A 15,000-nucleotide genomic window follows, 5' to 3' on the forward strand; every position below is an offset into this window, starting at 1 on the left:
ATAATATATATATTTATATATAATTCAGATCCGGCGCTCAGAGCCGATACGCCAAGAAATCATCACGTTCATTTATTCATTAGTTGCTACGTCTGCTTTTCTCCACACGTAGTGTATTATGTATACGATGTATAATGTCCTGTATATGTCCTGAGCTCAGTGTCCTGTATATGTCCTGAGCTCAGTGTCCTGTATATGTCCTGAGCTCAGTGTCCTGTATATGTCCTGAGCTCAGTGTTAATGTCCTGTATATGTCTTGAGCTCAGTGTTAATGTCCTGTATATGTCCTGAGCTCAGTGTTAATGTCCTGTATATGTCCTGAGTTCAGTGTTAATGTCCTGTATATGTCCTGAGCTCAGTGTCCTGTATATGTCCTGAGCTCAGTGTTAATGTCCTGTATATGTCTTGAGCTCAGTGTAAATGTCCTGTATATGTCCTGAGCTCAGTGTCCTGTATATGTCCTGAGCTCAGTGTTAATGTCCTGTATATGTCCTGAGCTCGGTGTCCTGTATATGTCCTGAGCTCAGTGTCCTGTATATGTCCTGAGCTCAGTTTTAATGTCCTGTATATGTCCTGAGCTCAGTGTCCTGTATATGTCCTGAGCTCAGTGTTAATGTCCTGTATATGTCCTGAGCTCGGTGTCCTGTATATGTCCTGAGCTCAGTGTTAATGTCCTGTATATGTCCTGAGCTCAGTGTTAATGTCCTGTATATGTCTTGAGCTCAGTGTTAATGTCCTGTATATGTCTTGAGCTCAGTGTTAATGTCCTGTATATGTCCTGAGCTCAGTGTTAATGTCCTGTATATGTCCTGAGTTCAGTGTTAATGTCCTGTATATGTCCTGAGCTCAGTGTCCTGTATATGTCCTGAGCTCAGTGTTAATGTCCTGTATATGTCTTGAGCTCAGTGTAAATGTCCTGTATATGTCCTGAGCTCAGTGTCCTGTATATGTCCTGAGCTCAGTGTTAATGTCCTGTATATGTCCTGAGCTCGGTGTCCTGTATATGTCCTGAGCTCAGTGTCCTGTATATGTCCTGAGCTCAGTTTTAATGTCCTGTATATGTCCTGAGCTCAGTGTCCTGTATATGTCCTGAGCTCAGTGTAAATGTCCTGTATATGTCCTGAGCTCAGTGTCCTGTATATGTCCTGAGCTCAGTGTTAATGTCCTGTATATGTCCTGAGCTCGGTGTCCTGTATATGTCCTGAGCTCAGTGTCCTGTATATGTCCTGAGCTCAGTTTTAATGTCCTGTATATGTCCTGAGCTCAGTGTCCTGTATATGTCCTGAGCTCAGTGTCCTGTATATGTCCTGAGCTCAGTGTTAATGTCCTGTATATGTCTTGAGCTCAGTGTTAATGTCCTGTATATGTCCTGAGCTCAGTGTTAATGTCCTGTATATGTCCTGAGCTCAGTGTTAATGTCCTGTATATGTCCTGAGCTCAGTGTTAATGTCCTGTATATGTCTTGAGCTCAGTGTTAATGTCCTGTATATGTCCTGAGCTCAGTGTTAATGTCCTGTATATGTCTTGAGCTCAGTGTTAATGTCCTGTATATGTCTTGAGCTCAGTGTTAATGTCCTGTATATGTCTTGAGCTCAGTGTCCTTTATATGTCCTGAGTTCAGTGTTAATGTCCTGTATATGTCTTGAGCTCAGTGTTAATGTCCTGTATATGTCCTGAGCTCAGTGTTAATGTCCTGTATATGTCTTGAGCTCAGTGTTCTTTATATGTCCTGAGCTCAGTGTTAATGTCCTGTATATGTCTTGAGCTCAGTGTTAATGTCCTGTATATGTCTTGAGCTCAGTGTTAATGTCCTGTATATGTCTTGAGCTCAGTGTCCTTTATATGTCCTGAGCTCAGTGTTAATGTCCTGTATATGTCCTGAGCTCAGTGTTAATGTCCTGTATATGTCCTGAGCTCAGTGTTAATGTCCTGTATATGTCCTGAGCTCAGTGTCCTGTATATGTCCTGAGCTCTGTGCTAATGTCCTGTATATTCAGCAGGGTGGAGATTCGCTGCATCACTCTCCATCAGCTGCGTGTAAATCTGCTCCTTGGGGTTTTGTCCCCTTACACATGACAGCGATGCAGTAAGTTCTGTTTGTGTCACATCCTACATGTTAGACTGTTATAGATGGTTCTGTCTGTAATGACCTGATGTTTATCTGTGCTACAATTATACACTCACTTAAACCAGACATAATGTAAAGGGCAGCTACGGGCCGAGACGCCCACACCGGGGGTGGGTTACTATGTGTATGTCATAAACACTCTGTCCATTCTCAAATTATCTCTCTCTCTCTATCTATGTCTCTCTATCTCTGTCTGTCTGTCTCTCTCTCTCTCTCTCTCTCTCTCTATATATATATATATATATCTGTCTGTCTTTCTCTCTCTATCCCTGTCTGTCATTGTCTCTCTCTCTCTCTCTCTCTCTCTCTCTCTCTCTCTCTCTCTCTCTCTCACACACACACACACACACACAAACACACACACAGCTTTCCCCTCCTCAGATTCAGTGAAGCGAGTCACTGCAGTACAGGAGAGAAAGAAAAATGACTGCAACTCATTTCAACAACACAAACACACACAGCTTGTAAAATGTACAACACTGAGGTTTCTCGTCATGGGAACTGTTTGATGTTTCCAACAAAGCGCAATAGGACAAACGACGTCTTGCATCAGCAGTGAATTTAGATGTAATCGTATACTCAGCATTATGCAGCCGTGCCATTAGTCATGATGACCTCATTCAGGGAAAAGTCCCTCACTGTGCTTCAGGAACTAGAAGAAGCTGACAAAGAAGAGCGGTTAGCTACACAACCGAAGAGTTACACTACACAACCGAAGAGTTACACTACACAACCGAAGAGTTACACTACACAACCGAAGAGTTACACTACACAACCGAAGAGTTACACTACACACAGTAACAATGTTGCACTACAAACAGTAACAATGTTACACTACACACAGTAACAATGTTACACTACTCTCTCTATTACACAAATTACACTACACACAGTAACAATGTTACACTACTCTCTCTGTTACACACATTACACTACACACAGTAACAATGATATAATGATTATAGTGTAATAATATAATATGTGTAGTGTAATGTGTGTAGTGTAATGTGTGTAGTGTAATGTGTGTAGTGTAATGTGTGTAGTGTAATGTGTGTAGTATAATAATATAATATGTGTAGTGTAATGTGTGTAGTGTAATGTGTGTAGTGTAATATGTGTAGTGTAATGTGTGTAGTGTAATGTGTGTAGTGTAATGTGTGTAGTGTAATGTGTGTAGTGTAATGTGTGTAGTGTAATAATATAATATGTGTAGTTTCACTGTGTGTCTCTCACTCTCTCCTCTGTGTCGTGTCCTGTGTGTCTTTACTCCTCTCATCTGTGTCGTGTCCTCCTCTCCTTGTGTCGTAGTCCCTGTGTGTCGTGTATGTGTGTCGTTCCTGTGTCGTGTACTTTGTGTCTTCCTTTGTGTCTGTCCTGTTGTGTCTTCTCCCTCTCCTCTGTGTCTGTTCCTGTTTCTGTCCTTTGTTTCTTTTCCTCTTGTCGTGTCTCTCTCCTATGCTATTTTCTTTCCTTTTGTCCTGTCCTGTGTTCTTGTCCTGTTCTTTCCTTTTTTTCTTTCCTCTGTTTTCTGTTTCCTGTTCCTCTTTGTCTTTACTTTTTTCTTCCTTTTTTCTTTTCCTTTTTATCTTCCTTTTTTTCGTTTCATGTTCTGTTCCTGTTTTTTTCTTTTCTCTGTTTTTCGTTCCTCCTCTCCTCTTTGTCTTTTCATTTTTTTCGTTTCTTTGTTTCTTTCCTGTTTTCTTCTCCTCCTTCATCTTTTTCCTGTGCTCTGTCCTGTTTTAGTGTTTCCTCCTCTCCTCTTTTTCTGTCCTGTCTGTCCTGTTTTTCTTTTCCTATCTTCCTTTTTTTCTTCTCCTCCTCTCCTCTTTTTCTTTTCATTTTTTCTGTCCTTTTTTTTCTTTCCTTTTTTCTTTTCCTCCTCTCCTCTTTTTCTTTTCCTTTTGTTCTTTTCCTTTGTTTCTGTCTCCTCCTCTCCTCTTTTTCTTTCCTTTTTTCTGTCCTTTTTTTCTGTCCTCCTCTCCTCTTTTCTTTTCCTGTCTTTTCCTTTTTTCTTTCCTTTTTTTCTTTTCCATTTGTTTCTTTTCTTTGTTCTTCTCACTCCTCTCCTCTTTTTCTTTTCCTTTTTTGTCTCATTTTTTTCTTTTCCTTTTTTTCTTTTCCTTTTTTTCTTTCTTTTTGTCTTCTCCTCCTCTCCTCTTTTTCTTTTCCTTTTTCTTTCTTTTTTTCTGTCTTTTTTCTTCCTTTTTTTCTTCCTTTTTTCTCTCTCCTCTCCTCTTTTCGTGTCCTTTTGTCTTTCCTGTTTTCTTTCTCCTCTCCTCTTTTCTTTTACTTTTTTTCTTTTCCCTTTTTTTCTTTTCCTCTTTCCTTTTCTTCTCTCTCTCCTCTTTCTTTCCCTGTGTGTCTGTCCTGTGTGTTGTCCTGTGTGTCGTCTCCTCCTCTCCTCTGTGTCGTGTCCTTTGTGTGTCGTGTCCTGTGTCGTGTCCTCCTCTCCTCTGTGTCGTGTCCTGTTTGTCGTTCCTGTGTGTCTTCCTTGTGTCGTCTCCTCCTCTCCTCTGTGTCGTTTCCTGTGTGTCTGTCCTGTGTGTCGTCTCCTCCTCTCCTCTGTTTCTGTCCTGTGTGTCTTTGTCCTTGTGTCGTGTCCTCTCTCCTCTGTGTCGTGTCCTTGTGTTTGTCACTGTTGTCGTGTCCTGTGTGTCTGTCCTGTGTGTAGTATAATAATATAATATGTGTATTATGACATGCTCATGACTGTAATAAAGGAAACTACACACAAGTAAGAAAGACAAAAGACAGCGAGAGCACTGGATGAAGAAGGCTTATGTAAGCATGAGATAAGGAGAGAGAGCGAAAGGGAGGGAGCAAAAGAAAGACAGAGAGAAAGAGGAAGAGAGTGAAGGAGAGAGAGTGAGAGAGATTGAAAGAGATATATATAGAGGGGAAAAGAGAGAGGGGGAGACAGAGAGAGAGAGACAGAGAGAGAGTGAGACAGAGAGAGAGAGAGAGAGAGAGAGAGAGAGACGAGAGAGAGACGAGAGACAGAGAGAGAGAGAGACGAGAGAGAGAGAGAGAGAGAGAGAGAGAGAGAGACGAGAGAGAGACGAGAGACAGAGAGAGACAGAGAGAGAGACAGAGAGAGAGAGAGAGAGAGAGAGAGAGAGAGAGAGAGAGAGAGAGAGAGGATGAGCCTCAGGATAGTATCTGATACTAAATAAGGAGCCTGAGTCAGATATCTGGATATAAACAACTGAAATATCTCTTAAACGTCTCGAACATTTCGATCCCTTTATATATATTAAGCTGCTGGTAAACGTTCAGTTCGTCTCCTCAGCCTCACGTCTGCTGCCCGTATAATGAGAGCAGGTTAGTGTTACCCCAGCGCTGTGGGTGAAGGGGTAATGGTGGCTTTCAGCCGTGAGACAAGAGAAGAATTACACTTCAGCTGAGCTTTAACCTCCTCCACTGAGCTTTAAATTGGTAATAAGAAGAAGAGAGATAGAACACGACCCTCTGTGTTCATCAGACCAGTCTGAAGTCAGGAGCTTTCTTTCTGCCTGTAGGTGAGATGTTCTCCTCACTGGAGTCCAGCTGAAGGTCCAGGGATTGGAGACATCTCAGTGTTTCATGCTGTAGTGTTGTGTTGGTTAGGATTTAGATGTTCTATGTAGATGGAGTTCCTGCTCCACTCAGGGATTGTTTGGATATCAGACCACACACACACACATATGTTTGTCTTACTATCTTTGTGAGGACCTTCAGACATAATTATTAAATCAGATGCAAAGACTAAAGCTAAAGCTAATCCTACAACTTTAATCTTAGAAAAAAATTGCCTCTTTTGTCTAATAAAAACATTTTTTATTTAAAAAAAATACATACACTCATAAGAGAAACACACACACACACACACACACACACACACACACGTACACACAACTCACACATCTGCTCACAACAAAATAACAGAATCGCTCAAAATATCTGCCACCGTGACAAACTAATAGTGTTCGATTTCTTGCTCACACCTTTAGTGTTAATGTGACAGATTTTAAATACGATTTTAATGCCCCCCAAACACCCCCCCCACACCCACCCACACACACACAGTATGTAGGTCAGTCCCAGTAAACATGAGTACAGCTTTATTTCTGTGAATAGAAATTGTGCCAGTAATGTGTGAGTATTTGTACATGTGTGTGTGTAAATGTGTGTGTGTGTTTGTGTGTGTTTGTTTGTGTGTGTGAGTGTGTGTATGTGTGTGTGCGCAAGTGTGTGTGTATGTTGGTGTGTGTGTGTGTGTTTGTGTGTGTGAGAGAGTGTGAGTGTGTGTGGTAGTGTGTGTGTTTGTGTGTGTGTGTGTGTTTGTTTGTGTGTGTGTGTGTGTGTGAGTGTGTGTGTGTGTGTGTGAATGTGTGTGTGTGTGTGTGTGTGTGTGTGTGTGTGTGTGTGTGTGTGTGTGTGTGTGTGTGTGTGTGTGTGTGTGTGTGTGTGTGTGTGTGTGTGTGTGTGTGTGTGTGTGATACTAAAGGTCATGGCTGGAGTCAGTGCTACAGTTAGACAGCTGAGTCAGAGGACGAGAGACACTCAATGGTTCTAATGAGGTAAACAGACACTGGTGCAGGGACACAGTTTGTTCTCAGTACACTTCAGTCTCACCTTCACGTCCTCACGTCCTCATGTCCTCACGCCTCTGCACTACTCACACTTACTGCTGAACACACACTCAGAAAACACACCGTCATGTTCCTTCACTCTGTTACCCAGAAAAGTGCAGCTTTACACTGAAAGGTGATTACAGCCCAGTTCTGCAACCCAACACAAGGAAAAGTGTCTGAGTTAATCTGAGATAAAATGTGATGTGGAAGATTCCGTCCATTCTGTCCAATCTGTCCATTCTGTCCAGTCTGTCCATTCTGTCCAATCTGTCCATTCTGTCCAATTTGAGATCTTTTTATTCACCTTCATAAAATATATTGTTTAGATGTAAACATTTATTTCATACAGGTTTAAATCGTAACACGAAAGACGATATTTTCTACAATATTCCGCCCGAACGTTATTCGGTCCAGTTACAATATCCGTTATAGGAACGTTGTGAAGCGCAGGAAGTGAAAACAGCATTAAAAAAGTGCACTAATCTGTAGCTCACTGTGCAGTAGATCACATTCTAAAAGACTGCGATGTCATGCAGCAGATCTGAACCTCCTGAGCTGCTCGACACCATGAGCTCCGAACACCATCGTGTTTGTAAATGAATGTGAGGATCATCAAAAGGGCAAAACCACACAATGTTCTCCCAGCTGGTATCCTGCCTCACACCACATCACTGTTTATCAGGTGACCCGACAAACCAAACAAAATCTTCAATATTCTCCGCACAGCTTTGTTTCAGCTCGACTAATGTAGTGATTTGATATAAAATCGGCGCCAGACAGAAGAACAAACTTGCTTCAGCGACAACAGAACAGCAAAAGCAAAAAAAAAAAACCAAACAGAAACTCAAGCCTGTGTGTGTTTGTGGCTCCTTCCTTATCTCATCACTCACCTTCCCTCCCCTGCCTCATCCATGCCACAGCTGAAACTCATCCCAGACAGACAAACGGATGGACTGACATAACAAAAAGAGTAGACGAGGAGCTGGGGGTAAAAACGATGGCTGCAACTCCACTACTCTCTGGAAGAGATGGACGAGGCCACGCCCCTTCTGGAGGGATTAACTTTGAGGAGGCGACAAAGACACACGTGTTCCTCCTCATCAGCACGTGAGTCCTCGCCCACACGCCTCAGGAGAACGGATCAACCGTTCGGTGCTTCACAACACGTACGTGTTAAGAGCTGGTGTGAGTGTGTGGAGAGAGAGAGAGAGAGAGAGAGAGAGAGAGAGAGAGAGAGAGAGAGAGAGAGAGAGAGAGAGAGAATGAGGGAGGAGTGAGAAGGTGATAAATCTGGCGACAGTAATGACACAGTTCTCGTCTGCCCTGTTATCTCTTTCCTTCGCTCCGTCCGTCTCTCAGGACGACAGCACGGTGAGCTGTACCCAGCTCTCTAAGCTCCGAATCTCACATTCCCTCTGTTTTCTTTGCACGGCTGCAGAAGCACACTCATAAATGCTCTACACACCATGATGGATGAAGTAAACAATTCCTAACGGATAAATGCGCACCGGAATGCTGCTGCGATGCAACGAACAAAAATTAAATAAAAAAATCACCAGGAGTCGGAGCAGTCTGATACGATGCAGTGCTGACGTAGCCAACCGTATTAATGCATATTAATCTTCATGCAGCTTCAGCACTGGCTTTATCCTGGGTTCAGGATTGTGGTGGATCATGAGCCGATCCCAGGAATGCTGAATACATGACAACACACCCTGGACTGGACACCAGACCACCACATGGGACCTATTACAGGAACACTAGGAATGAGGTAGGAATACACCCTGGATGGGTTGCCAGTTCAGTTCATATTCACACCTCCAAACACCGCCTGCCATGAAATGTGGGTGGAACCCAAAGGAAACTGGTACTAGGAGAACAAGAACTCTCTACACCTGAGCTCCGGGCTGAACCTTAGAGCTGTGAGGGACAAACACCACCCACGACACCACAAAGACAGAGTTATATAAGTGAACTCCTTAAAGCCGGTCCTGCTCATGCTTATCTTATAGAATCCTATAGAGAGTACCGAATGCACTTAGCTAACGTTCACCTTGACGTGTATGTGGACTTTCATGTGTGTTTCATGATGAAGGATCGTCTCGTCTTGCTAACCGAATCCTGTCCAGACTGAGCGGCGAATGCGGCGGATTGACGGCGTTCCGTCCCAGTTTCTCCTGACCCAAATGCGAGGCCACCAGCAGAGACGCTTCATTGTGCTCATATGGACAATTAACCAGTTTCACTGTGTCCTCGATGCCTCATTGCCCAGAGTCAGTGAGCAGATGGGACGTAGACACACACACACACACACACACACACACACACATGACCCTGTACACTACATACACTCGCTCACTCTAAGGTCTTTCAGTTTAATAAAAATCTCTGCCAGTTTTTACTCCTCTATTCTACTGTGACAGATCCAGGGAAGAATGAAATAAACAGAATTACAGCCACAGCTGTGTTCAATTAAACTGGGAGAGAATGCTTAGTGGATATATGATAAAAGCCCTCGCTATGTGATGTCATTCACTTACAGTAACTGGGAATTATGGGCTGATCTGTCAGGAATCCTCTATGGGCTGATCTTCTACAGAAGTCTCAAACTCTACAGAAAAGTCAAAAAAAAAACTGTATAGAGATTATAGAAGTTTCTCAGACATGGAAACTTCTCTGGGATCTTTATTATTATTATTATTATTATTATTATTATTATTATTATTATTATTATTAGTCTAGGTGGGGTTTCTGCCCTCATGTAGCTGTTACTATGGGAACAATAAGCATTAATATAAACTTATCATTTATTTTAAAGCTGAAAAAATACTAATGTAGACCTTCAGATTGGAGAATCCAGCTGTGCTCTGGTACAAACTATAAAGTTTATTACACACTATTTATGTCTTAATAAGTCTTTATGACATGAATTTCTAAACAGATCATCCTTTCATTCTGCTGAGAGAGAGAGGGGGAGAGAGAGAGAGAGAGAGAGAGAGAGAGAGAGAGAGGAAGAGAGGGAGAGGGAGGGAGAGAGAGAGAGAGGGGGGGGGAGGGAGAGGGAGAGGGAGAGAGAGAGGGAGGAAGGTAGAGAGAGAGAGAGAGAGAGAGAGAGAGAGAGAGAGAGAGAGAGAGAGAGAGCATTCTGATTACCTAATAAACACTGGATCACCTCTCGTTCTCTCTCAGGACTGTATTCAGCTCCATCACCATGAAGCTCTCCTCCATCTCCCAGCTCATACAGACACCAACATGACCAGACTGACCGACTGTCTCACCACACACTCACACACTCACACACTCACACACTCACACACTCACACACACACACACTCACACACACACACACACACACACACACACACTCACACACTCACACACTCACACACACACACACTCACACACTCACACACACACACACTCACACACTCACACACTCACACACTCACACACTCCTGGTGATCTAACACACGTCAAAACTCCTGAGAATACGATCCTCTCAGATCTGCACCATTCTGTCTGTCTGTATGTCCAGCTGGTGTAGGGACTATGGCTGTGGACACCAGAGAAGTGTGATGTGAGGTGTGTAGTGGTGTTTCCTCCTGTCTCCTCTGTACAACTCTCACATGTGTCCCACGAGCAGGAGGGCAGGAGGGCAGGAGAGCAGGAGGGCAGGAAAGCAGGAGGGCAGGAGGGTAGGAGAGCAGGAGAGCAGGAGGGCAGGAGAGCAGGAGAGCAGGAGGGCAGGAGAGCAGGAGGGGAGGAGAGCAGGAGAGCAGGACAGCAGGAGGGCAGGAGAGCAGGAGGGTAGGAGAGCAGGAGGGCAGGAGGGCAGGAGAGCAGGAGAGCAGGAGGGGAGGAGAGCAGGAGGGCAGGAGAGCAGGAGAGCAGGAAGGCAGGAAGGCAGGAGAGCAGGAGGGCAGGAGTCGGAAGTCAGTCACTCTGGTGTCAACAACAACCACCCCCAGAGACCACACACACACACACACACACACACACACACACACACACACACACACACACACACATCCTCTCCTGCACCACATGGCAACCAGCTCCCATAGCAACCACTGCTATCAGGGGTTTTGTGGCTGTGTCTCAGTTGAAGGAGCCGTCGACAGGCGAGCAGCGTCACTGCTTCATGGCTCTGAGTGCAGACGTTTAAAACTTGATGCATTCATCATTAACTCACAATCACAATCACACAGTGTTCACTTAACACCACAGATACACACTGAGCTTGTGACAGGTGTTAAGCTCGTCAGAGACCATCGTGTTCAGACAGTTCCTGTATTCTGTTGTCTGATGCCTGTAACTACACTCCAGCAGCACACATGAGAGGAAGAGAAAACGAGTGCAAGCCTACAGATGGCCCACAGAACTCTGGGACCTGCCACATGGCTCCTTCTTCACGTGTCGTGGCGTCCGGTGCGAGCGGCAGGAGAACAGCTTTGTCATGCTAATGGAGGAGGAGGACAGCTGCTTTGGGCCAAGTGGTGACATGTTAAAGAGAGACACACCAAACAACTGGGGAACCCATTACTGAGCTCTGGTAGGATTTCTGCCAAGGATACACAAAGACTTTGCTTATTCCATGTACGGAGCAGATGAGCAGTAGATCGAGCTCTGTGTCCTGACCTCGTCTGCAGATGTTCTACACCGTGTTGCATTTCGGTTGGTGTAAAACGGACCGGGATTAACTGCTGGTGTGTTGTGTTATGGAAAGCCACCTGTGATACATCACAAACTCAACACTTATCCTTTCTGCTTGGGTTACAGCATCATAAAGCAGTAAATATAAACCCGCCTTATAAGCCTGTGATACGGGCGCCGTTTCCCATCTGACGTGAGAGGCAACTAAGGTTCAACAAAATCAATAGAGCTTTTAAGTTACTTCCAAAGAGGCTGCAAGTCACCAGGAAGTGTGTACCGGAATTGTGCAGTCTGACAGCAACTATATTTCAGCAAGCCATTAGCAGCTCACATGGCCAAAAATCTGTTACTGTTCACATCACCTGAAAATAAACACCAAAATCTAACGTAATAATCCATCTGAACGCTTTAACACACCTGAACATCTGGGGTTATTTACGGCCAACTGACCGGGACGTGACGATAGCTTCTATCTGTACGGTCTAATGGATCCTGTTCATGGTGAAGATATTGGAGACATATTGATCCGTACTAAAAGAGAAAGCAGGAGAGCTGTGATGAACGTCAGGCGTTTGGAGGCCAGCTGTCTGTGTGCTGGCCTTCTGGCTCGACGTTCAGCGCGAGCGCGTCGGCGGAGCCACGTTAAGACAAAGACGCCGCTCTTAAAGCACGATCGGAATCGCTGACTAGGGCAATGAGGCTTCCTGAGGTCACCAAACTTTCCTTGCAAACAAAAGCATGAAAAGGAACAGGAGTGGAATATGGTGAGCAGGAGCAGGAGCAGGAGCAGGAGCAGGAGCAGGGGCAGGGGCAGGGGCAGGAGCAGGGGCAGGGGCCGGACCCCTCTGGGAGCACTTTCAGGAACATTTCGAAGGCCAAGCAAAACAATGGCACTGATCCAGAAAGTGTGTCGAGACAAAAGCGGAGACTGAATGAGGGGAAGGTTGTTGGGTGGGTGTGAAGGGATTAAAGCATTAATCACAGATGGTGACTGCATCTCATCTTTTCACCAAACCCCCACTAAACCCCCACCAACCCCGCACCCACCCTCCAGCAAAATAACCGACAATGCTTTGCTCCACTCGCTTTTGTCAGTACGCGTGTCTGTCAAGCAGGAGTGTGTGGTGGCCACAATGGGAAGGAGCACAAAGGCATGTCTAGCCCCTCCACCCCTCGTCCCTCACCCCTCCACTGCACTCATCCATGTCCCAGTCACTGTGAATAGAAAGGCACGTGCTGCTTCTGACTGGTGGAATAATAGGAAAGAAAGGAACCATGTGGTATCAGACCGATATGAAGCCACGACCCTTCTGATTCCAGATTTGCATCAGCCGTGATACCGTGTTGGTCCGCATGGTCGTAAAGACAAACTCCACCCAGAAGCACATGTAGATATGTTTCAGTTGTGTCACGTCTTCAGTGATTCTGGTGCTTGAATTTAGCAGCCGTCTGCCGTGATGACATCACACGATGACTGGGATCCTGAGTGGAATTTCACTCGTCAGGTTTGCTTCTTTTCTCTCTCACCATTTTCCAGCAACGGTACATTAATAAAAAAATCAATTAGCAGAGACAGCGAATGTCGGACTCAGAGTTTCCCTCGTGCAGCAGAGATCAGACTTACGGCTGTGATAAGGCGAGCGCACGGACACTGAAGGTGTTATTAGAAGATCACGTTTGAATTCTAAAGATTAATAATAGATTTAAAGACCCTTCGCTTTCACCGCATACCCTTTCGGTCCTGTATAATAGGGTGTGGCACATACACACGTGGCACAAACACATGGCACAAACACATGGCACATACACACGTGGCACATACACACATGGCACATACACGGCCTGATGCTTATAAGGTGAGGTCAGCATAAGGGAGGTCACTTTAAGGAAAAAAAACAGCTGGGGCACATTTACAGGGATACAATGGAGTCAGAAAGGGGGAGGAGACTGAGGGAAAATGGGAGAGAGAAAAAAAAACACACTGAGGCCAGCCATCATTTTAGAAGGCTCACTGGAGACCTTTGTTATGGCAGCTGGTTTGGAGAAGGTCAGACCAGCTGTGATCCACTGCCCCTCGTTCCCTTTGCTCCTCCTGCTAAACGCAGCCAGCTGTAGATAAAAGAGGAGACCAAGAGGAGACCATTACCCCTTTTCCACCAGAAAGACCCGGGTGCTGGTTCAGAGCTGGTGCTGGGTCGATGTTGGTTCCCCTGGTGAACCTTCTAAGAACCGTTTCCCCTTCCATCAGTTAGAGAGCGTCACAGAGCCGAGTGTGACGTCACTGTATACGTGTCACGTTACACAGCGACGTTAGCGCAGCAGCGACAAACACAACAACAACAATGGTGGATGTTACTTTACTGTTAATGCTCATGGCTTTGTGAACCTACATTAACACCCAAACGCGGTGAATCCGACGTGTACGTGCGGCTCTGTGTAATCTGTATAAACGGAGGTTGTGATGGAGAAAGTACTTAACGTTATTTTATCATTAACACAGAAAAAAGTTAACATTAGCATGTAGCTACCTACTATCATGTGTGCTGATAACTGATCATATTGTGGTAACAGTAGCCCCGCCCACAGCCCCGCCCACAGCCCCTGACACAAGTGGTTCTTAAGTCTAGACCAGCAACGTTTACTTAAGAACCACTTTTCCTGGTTCAGAGCCGGTGCTTTGGCTGTCGAAAAAGAAAGAACTGGTTCTAAATTAGGCTCCGAACCTGCACTCAAACTGCCCCGGTGGCAAAGGGGCACTAGGCAAGTTCCAGGCTTAGGAGCTCTGAACATGTGGCAGTAAGTGAGCTTCACATGGTCTAGTCTGACTCTAACATCCAGAGCAGTGACACATTATGAGCTCTCACCTACAGTACATGAAACTAGAAGAATTGAATCCTGCCTCGTGGCTGAACTGCTGCGGCTTCCATGGAAGGAGAACTGACTTTACTGTGTGATGTGGAGTGTAGCTCACGTAGCTTTGAGTCATCATCTCACAGCAGGATCTTCTCTAAACTACAGGCCTTCCACAGTCTGAATGGACGACTGCTGAGGCCACCGACTTAATCGTTCACACGGCTGTTATGCAGTTACGCTAATCCGCCGACGTACCGACTCTCAAAGGAGTCTGATGTGAAGTTACACAAATAATTAGGTGTTCGGTTACAGAGCGAGTGAATGCGAACGTCTGCAAAAGGCCATTATATATAAATCAGTGTCTGTGCTGTAATATCTACAGTAACTCTCTGTACTCCAGGCAACATCTCAACATTCACAACACTGCTTAATTTAATTCTTTTTAAAACTGGAATGAAGATGGATTGTAAAATAAATAGAGTAAAAAAAATCGGCATTTTTGTCTGTAAAAACACAAACAAATCAACAACTGCTATGAACAAAGGGTTAATGTTTGAATCAAGATACCAAACATTCACGATATCTTAAAAATAAATAATAATAAAAAATTATTGGATAAAAACAATTCTGCTATGAGTTTGATCAGCTGAGCTCTAAGCAGAGCTCCAAAGTGGACTAAAATGGCAGATTTAACACACTCATCATCACCAGGATGAAGAGTCCTGCTTGGTCCTGCTTGGTAGGAGTGGTGAT

The 15,000-nt window shown here is 44.7% G+C and overlaps 1 protein-coding gene and 1 long non-coding RNA gene across 5 annotated transcripts in view; one reads left to right on the plus strand and one right to left on the minus strand.

The window, feature by feature from the left end:
• The window catches only part of numbl (NUMB like endocytic adaptor protein), a 43,881-nt gene that overhangs the window by 17,276 nt on the left and 11,605 nt on the right, over nucleotides 1–15,000 (minus strand). The window contains exon 1 of one of the 4 annotated variants that reach the window (XM_047820750.1): nucleotides 7,632–7,965. The exons of 2 other annotated variants lie outside the window; for them this stretch is intronic. In XM_047820750.1, coding sequence (XP_047676706.1) covers nucleotides 7,632–7,672 — 41 coding nt within the window. In that variant the 5' untranslated portion in view covers nucleotides 7,673–7,965. Of the gene's footprint in view, nucleotides 1–7,631; nucleotides 7,966–15,000 lie in introns of those variants that run through there. One more of the 4 variants, XM_027155518.2, reaches the window with a different exon arrangement.
• The window catches only part of LOC125145919, a 9,217-nt gene continuing 4,781 nt past the window's right edge, over nucleotides 10,565–15,000 (plus strand). Inside the window, exon 1 of the long non-coding RNA XR_007144390.1 lies at nucleotides 10,565–12,899. This is a non-coding gene — a long non-coding RNA (uncharacterized LOC125145919). The remainder of the gene's footprint in view (nucleotides 12,900–15,000) is intronic.

This window comes from Tachysurus fulvidraco, chromosome 11 (genome assembly GCF_022655615.1).
Source record: "Tachysurus fulvidraco isolate hzauxx_2018 chromosome 11, HZAU_PFXX_2.0, whole genome shotgun sequence".
Taxonomy (NCBI): Eukaryota; Metazoa; Chordata; class Actinopteri; order Siluriformes; family Bagridae; genus Tachysurus; species Tachysurus fulvidraco.